The sequence below is a fragment of the Miniopterus schreibersii genome (genome assembly GCF_964146895.1).
Source record: "Miniopterus schreibersii genome assembly, chromosome: 4".
NCBI lineage: Eukaryota > Metazoa > Chordata > Mammalia > Chiroptera > Miniopteridae > Miniopterus > Miniopterus schreibersii.
This window is the reverse complement of record NC_138105.1, coordinates 89,931,061-89,955,030: the sequence shown is the minus strand read 5'-3', so window position 1 is coordinate 89,955,030 and position 23,970 is coordinate 89,931,061. Positions and strand designations below refer to the sequence as shown.

The window sequence follows — 23,970 nt, the reverse complement described above, 5'->3', positions numbered from 1 at the left end:
GATGAGTTAGTTTTAGGATAACATAAACATAAATCCCAGTGTTTCTGAATCAGCTGTCAGAATTCAACTGGGAATAGAAATCTTATAATATTACATGATAGAGCCAAAAGGCTACTGGGTCACCCCAGTAGGAAGGGATGGGTAGGTGTTTTAACGAAAACATTTTAAAGAGAGCATTATTTTTACAGAACTGACAGGTAAAGCTTAGATCAATGGAGATTATTAAACTTACTTATCGATAAGCAATCCTGTTTTGCATTAAGATTTACAGAATTAAATTTTAAGGGCATGTAGGTTTTATGTGGTATGTGGTAGATGCAGGTAGTGAAGTTGGATTTCATTTTCATCTGAGAAGAGAGGGTAAGTTTTGGCTTTGGTGTGTAAAGAAGCCCTCTTTACTAATGACATCTCATAGTGCTGAGGGCTTTTTAGCTTCATGTAGGTCAAAACCTCTGTGAGTTAGTGTAGGGTTGTGGAATCAACGCTAGAAATCTACAAAACATTCTCATCTTAAATGTGTCCTCATTAGTAGAATGCTTAAATGTCTGCTCATAAAAAAATACACACACCATGTAAGCATTAATACTTAAATTTAGCAGTTGCATGCAGCGAATTTCCATTCCAAAAACATTATACCTTGAAGGAAAACATCCGAAGAAGCTTTGGGTTTGTAGACAGAAAAGAGAATTGCATTTTGTTTAATTAAAAGAAGGGAAAAAAAGAAAAGAAAAAAGAGACAAAATAAGATAAATTAAAAATGCATTTTGAAAACAGAGTAAGTGAAATGAACTAAAATTATAAACACAGAAGGACAGTTCTGAACATGGAACAAAGTACACGCCTAAAGTTGGAAAAGGGAGTTTGGTGATGGCCAAAGAAATCCTCCATAAATTAATCCACAACCATCTAACGGCAAAAGCCACTGCTGCTCATTTGTGAGGAACCTTTCTATTACTTTATTTTCTAACTATCATTACGAAAGTCTTAGGAGGTGAATCCTGACATGAGGAACCAGGGGCATATTAAGTGCGAAAATGAAATTGGGCCTCTCATTCGCACCTTAGGCGCCTGCGTGTGTGCTCTGCTAAATCATCTAATTAACTTTTTTGAAATTTGTTTTTATTGATTTCAGAGAGAGGAAGGGAGAGGGAGAGAGAGAGAAACATCAGTGGTGGGAGAGTCATCAATCTGCTGCCTCCCACACGCCCCGTGGGGATGGAGCCCGCAGCCCGGGGCCTGCCCCGACCAGGGTCTGAACTGGGAGCGCCTGGTTCACGGGGAGACGCTCAACCGCTGAGCCACACCGGCCGGGCTGATTGACTTTCTAAAGTGCATGACATGCTCAGGTGACTTCATGTCCTGTTCCGTAACCCTCTTGGTCTTCTGCCTTCTTTTCTTGTCATCTTTATGGCCCTAGAGTGACGAATCCACGTGTTTCTATTTCTGGAACAAGGGGCACTCTGCAGTGACCTAGCTGCTAGCTGCTAGAGAGGGCAAAGGCCTTCCCAAAGGACGCCCCAAAAAAAAAGAAAAGGGGGGAGGAGGGGGAGGGGAGGAGGGGGAAGGAGGAGGGAGAGGAAGAGGAGGGGGAAGAAGAGGGAGAGGGGGGAGGGGGGAGGGGAAGGAGGGGGGAGGGGGAAAAGAAAAACCAAGGGCTCTCCAGCCTTGCTTGGAAGCCAGCCCCTCGCTAGTCACTGCTGGAGGGTGGCACTGCCGAGTGTCAGCAGAAGCGCCCTCTTGGGGGAAATGAGGGGGAAAGGGAAGGTGAGGAAGAATACCAGAACCAGCGCAAGGCGACTGAAACATGGGCAGAGAAGGTGGCGGCCGAGTGAGGCGGGACAGACAGGGAAGGGAGGGCAGGACTGCGTGAAGCATAGTGAGTGTTTGGGAAATTAGAGAGAAGCATTTATTTTTCTATTAATCATATAAAACGATTCTTCTTTGTTTACCTGTTATAAATTCTTATATATTCAAATAAACATATACCATTTAGAAAATTTCACTGGCCTTCTGGGAGATGCATCAGGATACAGCCTGGAGTCGGTAGATTTCCTCACTGTAATTCAGCCCCACATAGTCCATGGTCAGACAGCTCGCCACTATCACGGCCCTCGTGGCCCTTAGAGCAGAAGACCAGGGGAGGCTATAAAGTGGGTGAATTCCTTTGCCCCTGTCTTGGAAGGGAACGAACTTTAACTTTCATGGGGCCTCCTATGAGCCAGATGTTGTGTTTAGGTGGATAAATGGGTAGCTATGTGCTCTCTTCAACATTAATGATAAAAGACAATGGTTTTAGGCATTCAAATTTGTGCTTCATCATCTCTATTTAAAATTTGGTGGCAAGGTGAAGTCATACTCCCTGTTTCCAAATCACTGAAATCAATCTAGGTTGGTACCTGTATAAATCATCATCAACCATCATTGTCAGCTAGTAATGATAAGAACTTCCATGTGTAAGGTACTAGGTAATGCTTTTTAATTCTGTTTATTTCTCATATCAACCCCATAACATATGTGATTTTTATAATATTCACTTTATATATAAGAAAACGAAAACAAAAGGAGGCTAGGTAACTTGCCCAAACAATAGATGAGACATTTCCTTTAAAATAAAAAGATACACTGAGTATGAAACCAGTACAAGTCCTCTAGTGTAAATACGCACACATGCACACACACATACACACAGACATTAATTAAACTAATTGCAAAAGTGTGGTGATCCTTGAAGTTTTAAGAATCTATGGCTTTGTAGTAGAAAGCTTTGGATAAAAATTTTAATTTAAAACATCAATAATTTAAAAATATAGTAGAGGGACAGAAAGATGAAAATCAATGAAACCCAGGATAATAGCAGCTAGAAAATAGATGCATTTCTCAGCAGTGGTTATACTCCCCATGAAATGAAGAGAGCAAGAGTCTGTCTCAGAGAATCAGGTCTCTCTCAACTAATGACTGCAGTGCATCCTTAGGTCAAACTCACACATTCTCTCTTCATCTTGGAGCCCAAAGTGTTGAGGCTTAATCTGTAGATAGGCTAAACAAGACAAAACCAAAACAAAACCAGGCAGTCTTTCTGCATAAAAAATTTCAGTGGTCCCAGTGGGAACAGATACATACAGGGTTTTTCTTCTTTTTATCTTTGTCCTTGCTTGGTTTCCGATTGCTGACAAAATAGTGCAGGGTGCCGTACTCCACCAGCGCAGAGAAGACAAATATGAAGCAGACAGATACAAAGAGATCCATTGCTGTGACATAGGAGACCTTGGGGAGTGACTTCCGGGCAATGGTGCTGAGGGTCGTCATTGTCAGGACTGTCGTGATGCCTGAAGGAGAGACACCATAGAACAGATCATGTGACCACATCAGCAAGTTGGGTAACTCAGTCACTACTGAGGCTGAACTTGCTTTGTGACTTCTGATAAGCAACCTCGGTAATGGGAAAGGAAGTATGATTGGAATCATTCACTGTGCCCACAAATGCTTATTGCCTCTTAAATGTCATTTAACCTTGCAGCACCTCTGCTTCCTTAACTCTGAAAAAAATGTAGTGATTTTTTAAACCTTAACAACTTCTGCACGCCGAAGTTATGAGGAGTAGAGAAGGCCTGGGGACCGTATCGAACATGCCTGGGTTGTAGTCAGCGATCGACGAGCCGGGACATGCTCCGCTCTGCTCGGGGCTCTCTCCCTCACCCCTTACTCAGTTCCCTCGCCTTCGTATCTTCTCCCACCATGGGTTTTGCCAGTGAGCACTCATTTAGCAAGTAGTTAAAGGGACCTACCAGAGTGGCCAGAAGAGGGATTTTGACCAGCAGAAGTCTGGACCTCAGGAGAAGAAATCGATTTGAAATCTTTTCCTTGAAATATTTGTGGGATGGAGAGATTGGAATTTATCAATCTCTCTGTTCCATTTATTCACAAGTGCACGTGTATTACTCGAATAATCAGTGAGCGACCAGCTCTGTGCCAGGCACTATGCTGGGACTAAAAAAGATGTTTACATGCTGGCGAGAGAGAGAGACCTAGCGGGCTATGTAACACATTCTACTCACAGGGACAATTAATCGTCCTAAAGTAATAGGCTTAATATATTTTGGGTTTGTTTCAGCATGTAGCATCAGACACTACAATTGTTGAATAGGGCTTGTAACATAAAGTACCACAGATAACAGAAAAAATCAAAAGAGCTCTATTTTGAAACAGATGGGAGACTAAATTAGATTTGGAAGAGGGGAGATATGCAAATGATACCTTTTAAAAAGTTTTCCCAGCAATCGCTCTTCCCTCAGGGTTAGTAGCCTGGTACAGATGATTTTGTCAGAAAATGACCACAATTGCTAACATTTCTAGGTCTTAGCATGGTTTGTGCTCTTTGCATGGAATACCTATTTAACCTGATAAAACCCCACACCTTAGGTAAAGGAAATGACTCGTGTTTCACGTGTGAGGAAACTGATTTACAGAGATTGAAGGGCATTTCCAAGGCCGCACTGCCACTGTGGGTTGCAATTCGGATTTGTTGGACTTCAAACCCCCAGCTCTTAACTATTGTGTGATATCGCCCCTCCAGAAAAGACCGAACAAAAGATGTGGTTCGAATTTTCTCATAGCTGATGAAGGGATTATAGTTTAATAATTCATTTTTCAATAGGTTGATTCTTAGGGAATTTATGTAGTAACAAATGACTCTAGAAAAAAATGAATGCAGTGATTTTTAGCATTTGCCTATTTCTACGGTGTTAATACTTTCACCCTGGCTGACGTGAAGCTGCCAGTGTGACATCACTGGTCACACCATTGGGAAAGGACCAACGATCAGCGCTCAGGAGCCTGTGTGAGCAGCTGCAGCAAACAGAACTGCCCAGACCAAAGCAAAAAAATCCATTGAAATTAAGATCTTTTTGTTCTAATTAATTTAAATTTATTAAAATAATTTACTATAAAAAATGTCTATTAAGTTAAGGAAAACAGAATTAGGAAACTTTAAATACTGTTTTTCCTTTTTAATATGCTAGCACTGGGTACATATCTTGGGTAAGTACTACGACATGGAGAACCATGTCTTACCTAAAGAAGTTCTGGCTGGCACAGCATCCTTATTGATCCAGAAAGACACCCAGGATAGAACAACAATGAGTGTACAGGGGATGTAGGTCTGGATGGTGAAGTAGCCCATTCTTCTGCTCAGGTCAAAGTAGACACACATGACTACGTAATCTCCTGGAACAGAGCAAAGAGAGCGCCATGCAACCCCTTATCACAACCCGGAGAGCATCGGAAAATAAGCATGTATTCAACCCTCTCACATTTAAACTGAGAGTTCTATAAGGGGTATGTTAAAAACCATCTTCTACCCACTTGGGTTAAAGAAAAAATAAAAACAAAAACAAAAAGCAAAGCCCAAACCAAACTGAAGTCTGATCCTTTTAAAAGCAATGAGACTACTAGGTAGAAGAAAACATTTTTGAGCATATTGATCATATTTTCTTCTTTCAGGTGATTTTTGATGGTGCTTTTTCTACCTCAATACATACAATATACTTTTTTTGTTTGTTTGGTGGGGAGGGAGGGAACAGTGTTTTTACACTCTGCCTCACTTGCCTAAACTGAATCCTAAGATTTGTAACAATTAGCTCTTGTTCACAGGACCTGTCTCCATACAAACCAGAGAGTAGCATGCTGGTGCTTAACACTAGGAAATGACTGGTTTACTCATTTTATAATGAAATTCCTATGCGGCAACATTTTTTTTTTTTTCATGTTTTCATTGAGTCATATGGTTTTCCTCCACAGCAGTTATTTCAATTCGTAATTTCTCTTTTATTTGTGTGGTTATTTTTGTAGTGCCTGTCTCCCCCATTGGACTTTATCTGAGTCTACAAATTGCCTATTTTAGTCCATCATTACACTACTGGTAATTAGCATCCTGCTTGATTCTAAATAGGCATTTCGCAACATTTGTTGAATAAATGATCAGATAAATGAATACACTTATACATTTAAACATAAGGAAAAAAACCCCACAAGAAATCAAGAGGCTGTATTTGATTTTTGGAACATTTGGGTTAAAAAAGGGAGCTTATGGAAATAATCCAGAGTAGAATCATAAAGGAGTCAAGGAGTAACTGTGTAGCTCTATATGAGAACAATTGGACGGGACACGATTTGAGGTCTCTGATTTTTTACAACCAATTCATGCATTGCTTTGAAAAGTCCATATCCTTCATTTTGTGTGGTTCCAAGTGAAATTTTATGGTATTTTGATTTTTGAATTTAGAAAATGTACTGTGGAGATGTATCCCAGTTATCAGAGATTTGTATTTTCTTTATAGTCCTAGAGAACATCAGTTTTAAAGACTGTACTTGCTCTTGCAATGGGAGGTGAACACACGAGAGACTGGTTTTCAAATATTGCTTCTTTTTTCTTTACTAAGTTATAATTTGTCCTCAAACGCATAGAGAATGAAATCCAAATTATGTGTTTCATTTTAATTATTTGGCTTCATGCCCATGTTTCTCTGCTTACTTGGCTGATTTAGACCTGATTTGAAAATAAGGTGCTTTAGAAGCCTCCTGCAGAGAAGATGGCTCAGCAGGATGAGCTACTACTGCTCAGTCCAGTCCTTCCTCCCACCCTCAAGCTTAACTGCATCCTTCCAAGCTGCCGAGACAGAAAACCCTCACTGGCTCCTTCTCAGGGAAGTAAAGACCCTCCCCTGCAGGGTTTCCTCCCTAAGTGGGGTTATGGGCCGCTCCCAGCGCTGCCTTTGATGGATTAAGAGGCTATTACTTGTCTGAGTCAGGCCTGGTGAAGGCAGTGACGGTGACCTGGACACTGGGGGATTTGTCTCCCATTGCAACATCAGTTTCCTCTCAGAGATCAATAAGTAGCAATTATTTAGTGATTATCTCTCAAACCTAGAAGGTACAAATTTCTTATTGATGTTAACTAGATTTCGATTAGTTCCCTGAGATTATGCTTCTCTGTATTGATTTATCTGGACTTAAATGATTTACGGTCAAAACATTTTATAAATTAGTTTCGTCCCTGCTTTTGTTTTAATTTACAATATAATATACACAGGTTATGACTGAGGATTAAAGACATTTAATTTGAGATGATCCCTACTAATGACTACCTTTTAAAAATTTTTTTCCCATTTCTCTGATCTGAATATCAGAGGCAAATGCAAGCTAGGAAAAAACAAAGAAAGAGGTATTCTTTTAAAATAATAACATTCAGGGGATACTTTCCCTCCCCATTTTCCAAACCCTTGAGATTTTTCTGTGTATTTTAAATGTGTCAAATGACATTTTACAAATTATAATATTTTAAATAAACCTGGACAATTTTAGTAACTTTTTACCTCTTATCATGGAAATGAAAGAGAATCTACACTTTGGCATTAATGATCTGACTCTCTTAAAGGTGAACTTTAATTTTTTTCTTAAATTAACAAGATAATTATCTCGATTCAATTCTCCTCTTCCCTTTAGGTCAGATTCTAAACTTCCATAGCCTTTTAATCTATCAATTTCTATTTTAAGAAAATGGCTTCTGAGCATCTTTCATCTTTACCAGCTAATCCAAAGCTTTTCTACCACTAGAGTACAGACCCAGACTTGGGAACAGGCCATTTAAAAGGGAAGCAGCTTCACAGCGATGGCCTGACCCCTGTCTTATCTCTAAGGCCTTGTCATGTTTTGCATTTTTAAAAATTCTTGGGCAGAGGAGCCTGTGAATTCAAATACCCTGAAGGTATTATGTCAGTCATTCCCCAAACCCAAAGAGTTCAGTGTTAACCCAGTCAAAGGTGGTTGTTTCAGCCTCTTCGAACATTCTTTCTATTGACTTATTTTAATATAAATATTTAAAGTCATAGCATTTTATAAATTAGTGTGTTCCCTGCTTTTGTCCCAATTTAGAACATAATAGACAGGCTATGGCGAGGAGAGAAGACATAGAATTTTAATAACACCCATTAATGTCCATTCTTTGTTTTTTTGGGTTTTTTAATAAGCTTCTCAGGTCTAGTTTTAGGAAGAGACCTTCAACATCAGTGAACAATGAACTCCAATGATTATTTCTTTAGTGTGACGTAAACCACACAAAAGCTTTAAAACTCAGATTTATTAGAGCGCTTAGGCTGTATTTCATGCATGAAACTATCTCCTCTTAAAAATTTGAAGATTCTATGATAGAGAAGTCTGCCCCTCCATTGAACATCTAAAATCATAGAAATAATTATTTTCCAGTTACCAGTGATGTGGCCCAACTATGTGCAGACATGGTAATCTGGAATATATTAAAAAAAACATTTTGTGCTCCTAGATACCTAGACTAAACACTGCAGAAAACAAAAGAAAACATGTTTTCTAAACTATTGCCTTTCAATTGGCACAAGCTTTCCTCAAGGTCTACTGTGTGCCCAAGGAGTCCAGAGCATCGTGGGGAGGAAATTCTCTCTTATTTAATCAGTTTCTAAGTTCTCTGCGTGCCACCCTCAGGTGCTTCACCAGCTGCCCACCATTCTCCATGGTGGCTTAGGCTCCTGTGAACTCTTTGGGAGTTGCGTTCAGCATTCTTCCAACAACTAGGCCCTGTGAGGTCAAGAGAGAGGAAAACATATACCTGAACTGTACCCTTTGCCCTCAGGGAGTCCTCGGGCTAAGAAAGACAAGTCAATATATCAGCGCTAGTGAACGGTGCAAAGATTCTAATAAAACGTACACAGGCTAAGTTATCTGAGGTGCTGTGCTCGGAGGAAGTTTCTGGCAAGCGCATTTCTGAAAGTTCTCATTAAACACAGGCAGTCTTCACAAACCCTAAAGAGATCCTTACTCCTCTGCAGAGAAAGTCCAAACTCCTTAGCCTGGCGTGCAAGACTGCCTGTGACCTGAATTTAACCTAGATCTTTCTTTCTCATTACTCCATGTTATTGGAGCCCTAGACAGAGTAAACTAAATATTTTTATTGCATGCTTCTATCATTTTTCTTTATCTGTCCTGGAATCATATCTCTTCCAGATCCCTAACTCATCCCCTCACTCCTTTTTCTCATTCCGACCTTCCAACCGCCTCCCCCCCAACCACCAGACATATGTACTCTCCACTGTAACTAGACCTGTGCTAAGACTAAATAAAATAAAATAAAATTTATTTCCTCAGTTAATCAAACTGCATTTTGTGAGCTCAGTAGCTACACATGTCTAGTGAATACTGTAGTGTAGTAGTACAGATTATAGAAAAGTTACTTCATTGTGGGCAGTTCCATCTGACAGGGCTGGTCTAAATTAATCTTTCTAGAATGCCCTTCTGCTCCTGCCCTTTAAGTTCCTCAGTATAGAATCTACAGTGCTTACCATATGATTCCAGTCCATTTTCCCCGGTCCCTACTGCACCATCCCAGCTGTGTCTCACATCATTTGTGATCATCCCCACTTTATGACCACCCAACTAGATTTACCTTATGCCCTCCCAAGGGGTCCTTTCATTCTTCTGTCTTCATGTGCAAAGTTCCCTTGAGTTTCTGGAATACTCTCTGCCTCCCTGATCATGTCACACACGTACACTTGTAAACCCTTCCGTAATTGCCCGTTGACACCAGGACACACTGAAATTCTTTACTTGTCCTATAACTCTCTGGATGATCTTTTCCCTGACCACATCTCTAGCCTTAATCTTAAATAGCGTTTCTTCACACTCCATCTGGAGTTCTTACAGTTCCCCCAATGTCCCCTGCTACCTCTTATCTCAAGGGTCTTTCCACATGATGGTTCCCTTGGCTCAAACTCTAATACCACCATCTCAATGAACTCTGTTCTTCTGAGATGTCAATTTATCTCAATATTAGAAGCCCTTATTAGATCAGATGCCCTCAGTAAGCTCTCACAACACCATATGACCATCAGAGAGCCGATTATAACTGAAAGTATATGACTGGTGTGAATATTGGAATACGCTCTAGTTTATAATTAGTCCGTGAGCTGCATGAGTAAAGTAGCTGTACCTAACTTTCTCGCTGGTTTTACTCTCAGCATCTAGTACAGTGCCTGATACATAGGAGCTCAACAATTATTTGTTGAATGAGTGATTTAGCTAAGAAGGCCATGAAGAAAATCCTGGGTGAACTATACACCAAAAGCATTTAAGATCGAGGCAGAGATCAACATGGGCTTTTAAATTATTAAACTTTTCCTTTAGAAAGTATTGCCTCTGGAAATAATTTTACTGGATACTTTGCTGAACCCCAGAGATGTGCATATAAGTCACAGGGAGCTGTTAGCAATCTTAACTGCTTGCCAAGAAGAAAAGAGGGAAGGGAAATCGGCTGCATCCGAGTGGCTACATTATGCTTATTAAAGAATCGATTGGTGATCTCAGCTTCTCAGCCAGATCCAATTAGTGCGCCACGAGAACAAAGGGCTCTGCTGCTGGAGCAGAACGATCGTCTGCCACGGCAAGTCCAGTAGGTGTGTTTTCATCTCGGAACTGCACCGTTTCTATTTCATCTGTTGCTTGTTTAAGCTCAGATGTGAAAAAAAAAAAAAAAAGAACAAAGTAACAATTGGGGAGATACAGTGAAAAATAAAAAGTATGATTTATAATTCTTTCCAGGCTAAATCCATCCCCAGTGGGGCGAGAGCAGAGAATGGTGTGAAACACAGGGGCTGCCTCAGTTAGGCCCCCTAGAAGCGGAGCTGGAGGCCAGAATTCTTGCAAGGCTGGCTTGTAGGGGGCTGATCTGTCAGGGAAGGGGCTGAGGGAAGCAGGAAAGGTCAGTGGATCAAAGCTAAGCGTGATTTACTTCGGCCTAAGGAGGAGAGCTTGCAGGAGGTTTGGGAGCACACTGCGCCACAGAGCTGGTCCCACCTCGAGACAGGAGAAGCAGCCGCTTGTACTCTGGAGGCTGAGGTGGGTGGCCTTAATCCCCTGCTTGAGATGGTTCTGTGGTGGCCAAAGGCAACTCTCCAGAAACAGGGTCAGTAGCGGGCTATGAGCAGCCAACCCTTGAAGCACCTGGGGAATGGGTGCAGCAGCTCAGAGACGATCATGGATATTAATAATGTCCACTGCTAGGACTGTGGGGTCAGATTGACGAGGTTCAGAAATTCTAGTCCTTCACTGACTGGTTGTGTGACTCGGGGCAAGTTCCTTAACTCTCCGAGTCTCAACTTCCTTATTAGAACTCAGGGTTATTGTGAATGTAAAAAGAGTTCATACATATAATGTGCCTGCTATAATTTCTGACATAGTAAAAGGTCCATTAAAGTCAGTTAGTACAAACTAGTGTAATTTATGTTATGTAATTAACACCATTCTGGTGCATAGAAGAAATGTTACTAAACGTTCAAAAGGAAACAAAAGTTATAAAAGGTCCTAGCCCTGGCCTGTGTGGCTCAGTTGGTTGAATGTCATCCCATGCACCAAAAGGTCACAAGTTCGATTCCTGGTCAGGGCACATGCCTGGGTTGTAGGCTCCATCCCCAGTAGGGGGTGTGCAGGAGGCAGCGGATCAATGTTTCTCTTTTACCTAGATGTTTCTCTCTCTCTCCCCCTTTCCCTTCCTCTCTCTCTAAAATCAATTCAAACATTAAAAAAAAAAAAAAAAAGTAGGTCCTAGAATTTACCTATATCAACCAATTCTATCTTCTTAAAGATTAAGCCATTGAGGTTCATCGAAGAAGATGTATGTTTTATCTTAAGAGATGAAGCTGTCTAGTGGCAGACTCAAGAATCCTGCCTCCAAAACCAGTACTCCTTCTGGGGTCAACAGCCTGGATCATTAAATATAAAGCAGAACAGTGGAAAGATGGGTAATTATTGGATGTGGTTAATACAGAAAGCTGGTTTGGGTAACTGGGAACCCCAACCACGAAGAGAAAAATTCTTTTCATTTTTTCTTGAATCTTATATAATAGACATAGTACCTTTAGGAGGCTGAAAACTCATTTGTCTGGAATTCCAGCCTGTCTGACTAAACAAACCATACTGGAGTTTTTCTTTCAGAGAATGGCTTTAGACAAAAGGAAGCTCAATATTTACAGCCTCCAGAGATTGTGGTTCTCTTCAGATTCACACAGTGAAACTACATACTAGCTACTATCTCAGTTCTCTACCCGTTTGCTAGAGAAGCTTATTAGTGTAATAGCTTCTCTTCCTCACCCTCTGAAAAAGCCATCACAATGTGGCCTTTTGTAATACAATTCATTATTTTGAGCCTATCATCAAATCCCAACAATGCAGCAAAGAATAAACTCACCTTGGGATTTATATAAATAAAGCAACTCTGGCTCAGCAGTCTAAAGTTGAAGCTACAAATGAGTGCATTTGCCACTTTGATCCATCCAAAGGGAATGCTATTTCCCAGCATAATTAAATCTAACTCCTACAAACATCTGAATAGGTACTAAAACATATTTTTACATAAGTGCAGAGTAGTTCATGGTTGCAGAAAGTATATGCAAGATTCAGACCTAGGATTCAGGTACTTGTGACGTTAGCAAAGCGCAAAGACTTGGGTAAGTTATATTCTTCCAGTAAATAGGGATATCACACTGATTGCTAAGGCTGTTATGAAAACCACATTTGCTGTGGTAGGGAAAGTGTTTTGTAATCTTTCAGAGACAATGCATAGGTGAGGTGGTATTTGTATCTTCCTAAGATCAGTTGTTTGCAAAATAGCTTCCATGACATTAGTAGGTAAGCTTCCTGTTGAGTGATTTTTTTTAAGCCTTTGTTAAAAGGCTACCTGCAACTGTCAGGAATAATAGTAAAGCAGTCAATCTTGTTCTTGTTTATATGAACATCAACGTATCCATGAAAGCCATTAATGCCATCATTTAAATATAGCTCAAGATTGTGTCACAAAAATTACTTATTCTTTTTTGTTCAACTTGGACCCTGACGCACAGAAGAATTACATATGAACATGGTAGTCAAAGGCAACAAAATGTCCTTTGACATGTGGTTAATCTCTCTTTAGAGTATTATTGTGACACCAGTAGATCTCCTAACTTACCTCTCTCAGAAGTCCCCTTTTAGGAAAAACTTTAAAATGTGAATTCATATTCCACTCTTAGCTCTCATGGCTCTAAGTTTGCTTACTGAAAATGTTTCCAACAGCTCAGAAAAGAAATACCACTAAGGAGCACATTATAATAGTATAGCTACATCTGTTTTGATACAACTTTGATAAGAAAATTTGACAGGGTTAATAGAAATAGAAATCTGAGAAATCCTACAAAAGATAGCAATCATTTACCTCCAGTCAATCACAGAAAAGTGCCAGCTGAGGAAGGATTTTATGCTCCTTGGAATTAGAGATTATAACCAATTTGTCATAGTTGTTATCCCAGGGCCACAGAGAAGGGGGTCAATATGTTATATTCTGCCATTCTGGCATAGAAATGATGACACTTCAGTTCATGGCAGAAATGAGTGAAAATCCTATTTATGACCTGCCAAAAGAAGTAAGATTCCCTAATAGGAAAGTCATGGTGCATAGGTCCACTAATGCTCCTTGGAAAATGTAGTCTTTAGCCACGGACAGCCACAGGCCACAGTTCCCTTCATCTTCCCTCAGTGTTTTCTGACCCATTAAACAGAAATTTCCACCCTAAGAAGTACTGGAGAAAAGGTTCCACTCTGACCCTCTCCTACTTTATTCTCTGTTATCCAGTTGGCAACATTGGACCATTTGGCCACTTAGGTGTTTTCTTACTGGGTGGATCTAATAATCACTTGCATCTGTTTTGTAAGCTCTTCTGAGTCAAGGCATGGGCTAATTTTTTAAAGTTAATCTAAAAGTTTGTCTCACTCAGTCCCCACTCTAGGTACTCAATAGGTGCCAGTGAGCTATTCTAAGCAAGTATGCTTTTCCTTTGAGTTATTAATACCAGAGATTAGATTTGGAGGAGGAAGAATCAGAACCCCATCTGTGACAGCAGACTTATCTCCCAAACCAATACTACTAGGAATGAAGATGGTATTTAAACTCTATCTGTTGAATTTATGAACGTATCTCACAGACAGTTCCAAAATCAGAAGGCAAAAAGGGAAATGTTATAACTCAAAACCCAGAAACCTTTTCTGGAGAAATAAGCATATTAATAGAAACTCTTTTCTTCTTATTTTCACTCTTTCTATGGGCTTGGCATAAGTTTGTGTATGAAGTAAGACCTGGTTAATCTAACCCTAGCATTGACATTTTCTTAAAGAAAAGACTCCATAGAGCTTAAGAAACCTAATGTTATCAGAACACCAAAATGGCTTTGAAAACAGCTGGAAAAAGAACATTTAAATTTAGTCAACTGCAGGCAATAGTTGCAAAAGGTCAAATCACAAAATGTTCCCTGAGATATGAAATCACTCCTGGGGACACCATGCAAAATTATGGGCTTTAAAACTTGACCTCACTTGCTCTTTGCTCTATGCCCAAGCACTCAATTTTAAAGTTTTTGTTTGTTTGCTTGATTGTTGTTGTTTTTTGTTGGTTTTCTTGGCTGGAATTCTCTCACCCAGGAAGTTTTGCATTTTGTCATATTCAAGGTAATTTTTAAGATGTCTGTCAAAAATCATTACTATTGTAAAAAAGTATTTGTAAATCACGTCATACTACATAAGAGTTGGTTCTCAAAAAGCTCAACTTCTCTGAATAAGAAAACTTTCTCTGTTGATGAAGAAAGGACTGGCCTCAAGTCAGCAGACCTGGCTTCTGATTCCTGCCTGGCTATGATATTGTGTGATCTGGGGCAAATCCCTTCTCCTTTCTGGTTCCCTTTATTTCTTTTTTACACAATAGAACTAATTCAATTAGATAATGGATCTGGCGAAAAGCAGGCAACCATATCCATTTTCTTGTTACGCTTGGGATTCAAACCTCAAGGCTCTGTTGGTTTTTAATTTCTGTGTCAAAGAATGAATTCTAGCATCAGCCTGTTGGCCTCATGGTGTGTTGTGTCGCTTTCATTTTATAAAGGACAGTCTAGACCAGGAGGTGGATGTCCAGCATTCTCTGTCCACAGGCAAGATGAGGATGTGGACAGTTTGTTGTTGTTGCTGCTGCTGTTGTTTTTAGCAAAATGGGCCTCTGGGAGCAACTACATTCAGAGAAGGATCATGTGAACCAATGTATGTGGCATCGGCCTCACATCTGGCTTCTGCTATTGCAGGATTGATATAGGAGATTATCAGAAGCCCTCCAAATCCCTCCCTCCCTTTCTTTGAGTTGGCGCTTGCTTGATTTTCACAGATGGTATTCCGCGTCTCATCAGCATCAAGAACAATGGTGTAATGCTCTGCTCACCACTGAAGCTGCCTTCAGACTCATTACGTAGGGAGCTTTCAGTGCTATTACTGCTGAATTAGAATTTGGATTTTGATTCCAGGTATCAGAGCTGAAAGGGAATTTAGAGATCAGGCCAGTTTCCTTGTTTCACAGGTGAGAAAGTAGAACTCTCAGGAGCACAGGAGCTTGCCACAGGTCACCGTTTACCCTGCAGGACCTGCACCAGAAGCTGGGTCTCTCAGTACCCCACTGAGCGCTTTATTATTTCCATTAATACTGTCCTTTAAATAACTAAACCATGAGTTGTAAAGTTGAACTATGGTTTTATGCGTTAAATATTTAATTAGATTTTTCTCTGCCCTTTCCCATGCTTGAGTTCCTGACTACATTCCAGAGTTAGCCAATCCCTGGTGTGGAGTAAACTGCTCACATGATTTGCAAAGAATAACATGGAAGAATAATGATAGTACTTCATTGTAAAAAGCTATGTTATTTGCTAAAGTGCTATTTTCCCCTCAGCACTGAGACAACAATTTCTGCGCCAGCTGATCAGGAGAGATTTCTCAAGGAGGATCTCATGTGGGCACGAGTGAAATTGTAGCCTATTGGAATCTGGGGTGTTTAAATAGTGAGACATTACAGTACTTTTCTTTCTTCCATAGCCTTCCTTAAAGGGGGGGAAAAATCTCACTCTCTTTTCAAGCAGTGTCTACAGGATGTGCACTCTGTAGAATTTATTAACAGGACTGTATAGCTCCTTCACCCCAACCTGAGAGGCTCCTCACTCCCCACCCTTCCTCCTACAGCGTCAGTGTCCTTGTCATAGGCACCACGTGTAATGTGGCAGAAGAGGGAGAGCTGAAGAGGGAGAGGAGCTTGGCACTGGGGAAAATGGATCGCCTGCCTGCTGAGAACTGAGCTCGGAGCAGCAGCACTTTGCCAGCGCCCATGCTTCTATCTGTGGCGAGAAGGGGCGCCAGGGCCGCTTCCAGCTTTGTTCTCTGAAGAGCCGCGGCCGGCTGTTACGTAAAACAAGGCAGGCAGGGAAGGGAGGCCAGCAAACAGGCCCGCGCTCAGTCAGCCGCCCTCCAGGGACACCCTGCCAGCGTCGCTGCCTCTCTGCGGAAGAGAAAGCCACTTGCTGCGTGTAGGTTGAGTGACCCTGATGCAAATCTGAGCTGAAATCAATACACCTCCTCGCTGCGTCTCAGCCAAGGGACAGAACTCGGGACAGTTAAGCAGAAGAGCGTGTGGCTGGGCGCGGAGCCACGCTCCTTCATCACCGGGAACGGAGGGCCTGCAGGCAGCCGGCGCGGCCGGTATCAGAAAGTGAGGCTTTCCCCTTTTTTTGTCAGTTCTGGGGATCTAAGCAAAAGCATGAGAAAGGCTGAATTTGATGTCATGTTTCCCGTTTCTCTGCTGTTTGGCCTCGCGGCGCTCTCTGTCCTGCGGACCCACCATCTCCTCTCCCGCCCCCGCCTAGCTTCCCACGGGCCCTGCTGGCCCGCTGGCCCAGAGCAGTGCTCTGCGCTCGACTCGTGTTTGTGCAGTGAGAACAGAGCAGGCTTTGAGATCAAACCTGGGAGTGCGCCCTGACTCTAATTCTTACTAGGTTTATAATGTCAGGTAAGTTGCTTAGCTCCTTGGAACCTCAGTTTCCTCCTATCTACACTCAGCTCTCCTCTGTGTCACGGTCCCTCCCTGCGGTCCGGCCTCCTTGGTGAATCCCAGACCTCCAGGCCCAGCTGACCTTGCTGTTCCTTAGACTCCAGGCATCCTCTCGCCTTAGTAACTTCGAGGTGATCAACAGGTAGTATCTAGAAATCGGGGAATCCTGACTTTCCACAAACCTTATACTGTGGCTGCTCTGTGTGTGTGCACGGAGGCCTCCTCAGGGTCGGTGTCACCCACAGTCCTGGTGGGAATCGGCTTGTTCGCTACAACCCAGATGCGCACTGATGGTTTTATACCCTCATAAGAAAATCTAAAGTGATTTGTAAAAACAGACGCTAATGACAGAAAGGATACATGAGGAAACAGCAAGATAGCACTGACTACCCAAGGGATTAAATAGGACTCCAGCACCAAATATAGCTGGCCCAGAGGTTCAGCTGGAAGCAAATCAGACATAGATTTTAGGAATTAGAAGGAAAAGAAAATAGAGGCAGTAGGTTCCTCTAGTTGTTTCGCTACGAAAAAGTACACATCTCTGACATCTCAGGATTCGGCATATTTATCCCAAGGTCTTATCTTCCCAGATTTATTTATTCAAACTACTCAACGCAGATGAGGTATAGTAAAAAAATCAAATAGCATCATCCAAGCTGGGAAACCTTGTCTTGCATGTAAGCTTTTCCTACACTTAGGTGCAGATGGACACTCGCATTCCTCCACTGCGAAATGAACAGAGAGCCGTGTATCTTATTTACGTCAAGACTGCTCTCATGTTTAAGAAATGCCCTTTCTAGGCGAGTCATGAGCTCTCCTGAGCCATTTTGCGTGGAGTGTTTCAGTTGTATGTCATTGCTACTGGGACTTTTTAAGAAGAGATGGAAATGTAGGACTGGATCTCAAGTGGCACGTGAAGATCAGGGCTGGAGTTAAAGCGGTGCCCAGTACAGGCGCAGAGACACATGACAGCCCAGAGGAGGAGGGACCAAGCTTATCCAAGCAGTTGTGAATGCTGAGTTTAGGTTTAAGAGTCCAACAGAGTCTACAACTGCCAGTTAAACTAGTTTATTCCTCTAAGCTCATAGTCATTTCCCCTTTATCATTTATGTTCTCACTGATACCCACAGAGGCCATTCATAAATAGTTCGATGGTTCTGTTTTCTTGAGGCTAGGAACTTCCACTTGTGCTAGGTCTGAGGATGTTCACAAGTGCATTTTGATTTTCTTATCTGATATTTTCCTAAGGAAAAAATCCAGTTCTAGAATGGGTTGAAGATAGTCTTCTGTTAAATAAAACACTTCTGTTAAATAAATGTCAAGCACTGTATTTTTTTGCCCTCTACTTATTTAATCCAAGTAAACCTCGTGGTATATATTTTCTCCATTTTATAGATGAAGAAATGTCTGTTAAAAACAGATTACATCACTGACTCACTAAACTGGTTCATGTGGGTTTGTGGTTGAAACCTCAGTTCTTCCGACTACTGAGCCATATTTTTCTCACGCTTGTTCGAAGAACCACACGGCCTGGGAAGTTAATGGCTCCAAGGTAACAAACTAATGTTTACTTAGAGGCTTCCCTGGGAAGCACCTGAAGCTCCGAAGTATTATTTACCCTGGAGACCACTTCATCACCACATGCCTGTTAAAAACTTTGGTGAGATGTTGTAAGAAAGAAACACACCTTTTGTTACATCCCTGCCATTTCTAAAAGGAGTGCAAGAGTTTCCTTAGTGCCCCTTGCTCTCTCAGGATTAATTTCCTGAAGAAGGTTAATGCTCTTTCCTTTTCTGATCTGTCTCAAGACCTCTTCCTTAGAAACTAAGCCCCCATGGCAACCACTGGCAATAAGAAAGGTACAGCTAAGTCTGCCAGGAACTAAGAAGCATATCAAATGCAGCAGACTCCCAGTGGTACCCCTGGATATAGGAAACAGTGCGTCACGCAGTGTCACATGGGCAGAAATGGGCCGTGGAGACTGAATCACATATGCAAGAGGAAATAATACGCCCAGTGTATCCTTAATAGCTGAGGCAGCACTTCTCCAACTTCATGATGCCTAGGAATCACCCTGGGGCCCTGTTTCAAATGCTGATTCTAAGGCCACGCTTCTGGAGATTCTAGTTCCACAGAGTGGGGTGGGGCCTGGGACCTGTGTTTTGAATAAAGAACAGAAATGATGCTGAAGTATTCATACCTTCCTATGAGAAATTATGCTCTAAAAATAATCAGGGGGAAAATAGGAACATCTGTACTAGTGTAAAAAATAAAAATAAAGTAAAAAAAAAATCAGAGGGGTGGAGGAGCAGTGCGCAGAGATGTGGAGTGGAGCAACAGTGGAGGGATCCCAGCGTGCCTGTCTCTTCCCGAGCCCCATCGTTGCTGCGAAGGGGAAGAGAATGAGTTGTCCCCATAGTCATTTTAATGACTGACAGGTGTGGATAACACAGCCATCTGGATCAGTTCCAGAGATTTAAGTACAAACATAAAATCCTTTATTCCACACCTCTTGAGGAATAGGTGTGTTTTTGAAATCCTTTTTCAAAATGATCTTAAAACGATAACTCTGTGCCTATGACATGGGTTTTGGGACAATTCAGAAGAGTCTGGGACAGCAGCCGTAATCAAAATGTTAATGTTTCTGCAGGAGAATGTATGAATATTCATACTAGATGGGATAAAGTCTCTGACAAGCTTCGTGTCTGTTCAGGTCATTCCTTTCTGCCAAATGAGTTGAGATCATGTTATTTTTATGACAGTGAAATAGAAGCTTTAATTTTCAAATGACTACTGTGACTTGAGATTGACTACTGTGGATGAGACACTGTGGACTTCTAATAGCTATAGTTTATAGAATATTTAGTATTTAGGTTGCATTGTATCGCGTTTTACATATGATTTGTTGTTGTTTTCACGATATTCCTATGAAAAAAAATGTCGTATTGCTCTCATTATAAAGGTGAGGAAACTGAGGCCAGGGGGGTTAAAATGATTTGCTCAATGACAGGCTAGGGAGTGGCAGAGCCAGGATACGAACATGGCTGATCTGACTCGAAGGCCGATGATATCCTTTACCCCACGCTGTACTGCCTGGCTCAAAAATCCTCTCGTTCACTGCTAAATTAAGACAGGAAAATGTGCTTCAGTGCCAACAGGAATACAACTTTATGGCCTCTTTATTAATCCCTAAAATGTTTTACTAATTGTTATGCATCCACATCATTCTTAGTGCAGCTCACAAATCATGCCGTTCTCCTGCCTTTCTGGGCCTTGGTGGAACCCCCCCCACGTGCTAGGCGAGGCCATGTGACTGCTCCTGCAGCACCGTCCTGATGGTTACAGTGCTCGCTAGTCTGCTCTCACCCGGCTCCATTGCTTTGCACCTACAGTATTAGCTCAGTTTCCATCCCCAGTCTGTAAAGTGACCACAGTAAACGTCAGTTAACGATGCTGTGTGATAATTTTGCTGTTGCCATTACCACTGTTCCCTCCCCTGGGCCATTTCCACCAACAGTATATTGTTAACAGAATACAAGAAAATAAATTCCGATATATTTTTGGTTTGATACCACAAATTGCCCTGAACCTCCAAGCTTAATGTGAAATGTTAAGAAAAAATGAATTTGATGTCACCTTATTTTAAAACTGAGTTTCATGATTACTTTTCTTCCTATTAGTGAGATGTCACCCTAATCTTCTCCAGGTTTAAGAAAAAGAGCCCAGTTGTAATGGAAGTTTACTGGTCATTTACTCAGTATCTTAACATTTTTTTTTCTTTTCCTTTTACCAAAATACCCTAATTTCCCTCTGGAAATTTACTTTTCTCCTTTCTCACTGAATTTGGGGAAGCACCTCCCCGCGATCTTAGGATCAGGATTAATGTGTGGATCCGAACCCCATGGCAGGGCAGTTGATCCAAGGGTGTGGACCAGGCCACATTCAGAGCCAGTGGAGAGACACACCGGGCACCCCGGGGAGGTTCTCTTCGTTAGTGTGGGGGGAAGGGACGAGGGCTGGTCCCACTGGGGCCATTGGGCTGCCACAAGTGAGAAGTCGGATCTCCAGGGTGGCACTGAGTAGAGTCTGAGGACGGAGCCGAAACCATGGATAAAGGATGAAAGACGCAGACAGAAGCCAGGTCTTCGGTAAACATTTTTGAGTTACTGATTCTAATACTCGTGACTTAAATAACCCTGTCTGACACTTATCTTGATGCTAAAAGTGAATTGTGCTTAGGCTGCATTGAGACAAAGGGAACATGAGAATTTTTACATAACTTGGAAAATGTGGGCTGTTCTTTCTTGAGTAGAACCAGTGACCAGCTGGGCCTTAGGACCTTCCCAGGTGCGCACTGGGCTTCCCTCACGTATCCGCTCAAAGTCGCGCCACAAGGGGGGGCATTTACTACACCTGGCTTCAGTGAGTTTACAATCTGTAGGTGTCCCAAAAAATGTAAATGCACACTTTGAATAATTATAAAGGCAGTGTTTATTAAAATACATTTCATTCTATCAGTTGCTACAGGATGTATACTATTTTTTGGAACACCTTGTATTTGGAGAGGCAAGAAATAATGTGTAATAATTAAGGAAACACAAGTGCTTATCTGCATGGTAGTGACTGTAAGTGCAATAAAAACAGCAGTGTATGAAACAAGAGTCTGGGAAAATGTCATGCACACGGCGTCACTAGATGTGGGGTTTGAACGGTTGTGTGTGGTTTGACCATAGAAGGGGCTGAGATTTTAAGGAGGGGGAATAGAATTGTAGTGGATGGCAGAGGGGAACTGACACTGCCCCATGGTCCACTCAGTCAGCTACGGGGAAGGGCCATTTCCTGAGCGCATCCGTGGCATCTTGTGAAAATCCTGTGATGTAGACAATATTAACCATTTTATAGAACAGTTGTCCAGTGGTTTTATGTTGGTTTGGTTTGATTTGGTTCTTATAGGCACAACATTGCGGTAGAGATCTAACTCATATGGTTACTAGGATGCAGGATCTGTGAGTTGCACGGAAATATTCAACACTCTGCTTAATTCTGATCAATGTAACTTTCTTTTAACTCTGCCTAAATCAGAATTACTTCAAAATATGTAAGTACATTTTGTCAGGTTTTAAAATAAATGTGTGTGTGTGTGTGTGTGTACCTTATAAACTCAGCAAAATATTCCAAGCTCTAGGCTAGTGTCATAAGGAAAGATAAATATTAAACTCATCTCAATTCCACAAATTTTATTACGTGCCTTTGTGTAATTTATAGTTAAGAACTTTATAAAACCTGACTTTTGCCCTCAGTGACCCTAAGACATTACGAAGCCAGGGAGAGCATTCATTTATTCATGCGCATAGTTCGATGTGACCCTTCCATTTCAGCTCTTCCACATTTTACAGGAACAGACGACCAAATGCCAAACTAAGATCTTTCAGCACAAACAGGAATTAATTTTCCTGATGTCCTGCTATAGGTCTCTGTTGAAGGCCAATAATGGTGAGAAGCGCAAGCCCAGAATTGGGAATCATTTTTGGAAATATGCCTACAAATCTGAAATTACATTAAGCAATAACCCCTTTCTCACGAGAGGACCCATTGATGTTCTTCCTGCTCTGTCCACCTCTCTATCAAACCTAATTGCTCCCTGTCTTCAAGATTCAGTCAAGTGCTTGTGTATCCACAATTCTTTCTTTTAGCCCATTTCCTTTAATTCTACAACAGAGAGTTGTGGAGCACCTACTCCGTGCCAGGTCCTGTGCTGGCTGCTAGGGAGATCGCAGTGAAGCTGGACTACCCTGGCGTTTTATCTGCATTCAGTCTTACAAAGGAGAAGCTCCGTCATCAAATACAGAGAGTCCACAGTAGGCCAGTCAATCAGAAGTGATCTTTTATCAGGTATTAATAAATATGACATTACAATGTTGTTAAATGCATTTTACACTAAACCCCCACAAAATGTATACTTTATCCACCATTTAAAAAAAAAATAGACCCAAAGCTTTTTTTTCTCTGAATAAGAATCTGCCAATTTGTTATCAGAATGTCACTTTTCATATATAAATCATGTCTGAATTCATCCACCTAAAAAATATCAAGTGTAAGATTTTTAAAAATATTTATTATTTTATAATAATTTATAATTAGCCCACAACTAAATTTATGACTTTGTGTGGTATTTAATATATTATTACAATAGTTCAATATTTATAAACAGATCTGGGCAGAAATTCATCGGACTCAGGGTAAATATTAAATTCAACAGAATTTTAAGGACATATAACGTAGCCTGTGGGGCTCAAGTGTTCAAATCGTCTTGGACATCGGTCAGTAGTTTCCACAGTGGTCATGGAGAGGGTATTTGTGAAGACTAGTTTGAAGTGAATTAAATAAAGAGAGTAAAGAGTGCTTCTACATTTCTATGATCATTTGAATTACTAACTAAAATAACTAGTTTTATGCCTCTTGAAAGTGAGCTGCATGCCTCTCATTACTTTTAACCTGTTATCTCTTGGCACAGTGTTTTATTTGTCAGATGTACTCAGGAAATATTAAATGAACGATGATCGGAGTAACTAACTGAAGAATACCTTGCTTAATGAAAGCAATGCTAGATTTTATACCATGTTTAATAGGAATTCTTAATATAAACTGGCAAGTTCCCTTGTGTAATGTTGTGTAAATGACCCTATAGGGTTATATATGGGGTCAGGCAAAAGTAGGTTTACAGTTGGTCAAATGGAAAAAAATACAATAATTAATAAATAATACAAGAATAAACTCTGTTTCACATACTAACAACTGTAAAGCTACTTTTGCCCTACCCTGTATAGTGCTTTGCAATCACAAAGCCATTTTCACTTATTTTAATCTCATTTAATTACTCTAAAGACTAAATAGAATATCTTAATCCATGTTTATAAGCATGGGAACTGGCTCAGAAACTTGCCCAAGTCCATGCAGTTTGCAGAGATGGTGCCAGACTCAGGCTACCGGCCTCCTCACCGCAATTCCCC

At 41.2% G+C, this 23,970-nt stretch overlaps 1 protein-coding gene across 2 annotated transcripts in view; it reads right to left on the bottom strand.

Annotated features, from left to right (window-relative positions):
• The window catches only part of GABRG2 (gamma-aminobutyric acid type A receptor subunit gamma2), a 74,257-nt gene that overhangs the window by 3,238 nt on the left and 47,049 nt on the right, over positions 1-23,970 (bottom strand). The window contains exons 7-9 of one of the 2 annotated variants that reach the window (XM_081134738.1): positions 5,071-5,223; positions 3,121-3,326; positions 637-660 (exon numbers count right to left, since the gene is read on the bottom strand). In XM_081134738.1, the coding sequence (XP_080990864.1) occupies positions 637-660; positions 3,121-3,326; positions 5,071-5,223 (383 nt within the window). The remainder of the gene's footprint in view (positions 1-636; positions 661-3,120; positions 3,327-5,070; positions 5,224-23,970) is intronic. The other variant, XM_081134739.1, reaches the window with a different exon arrangement.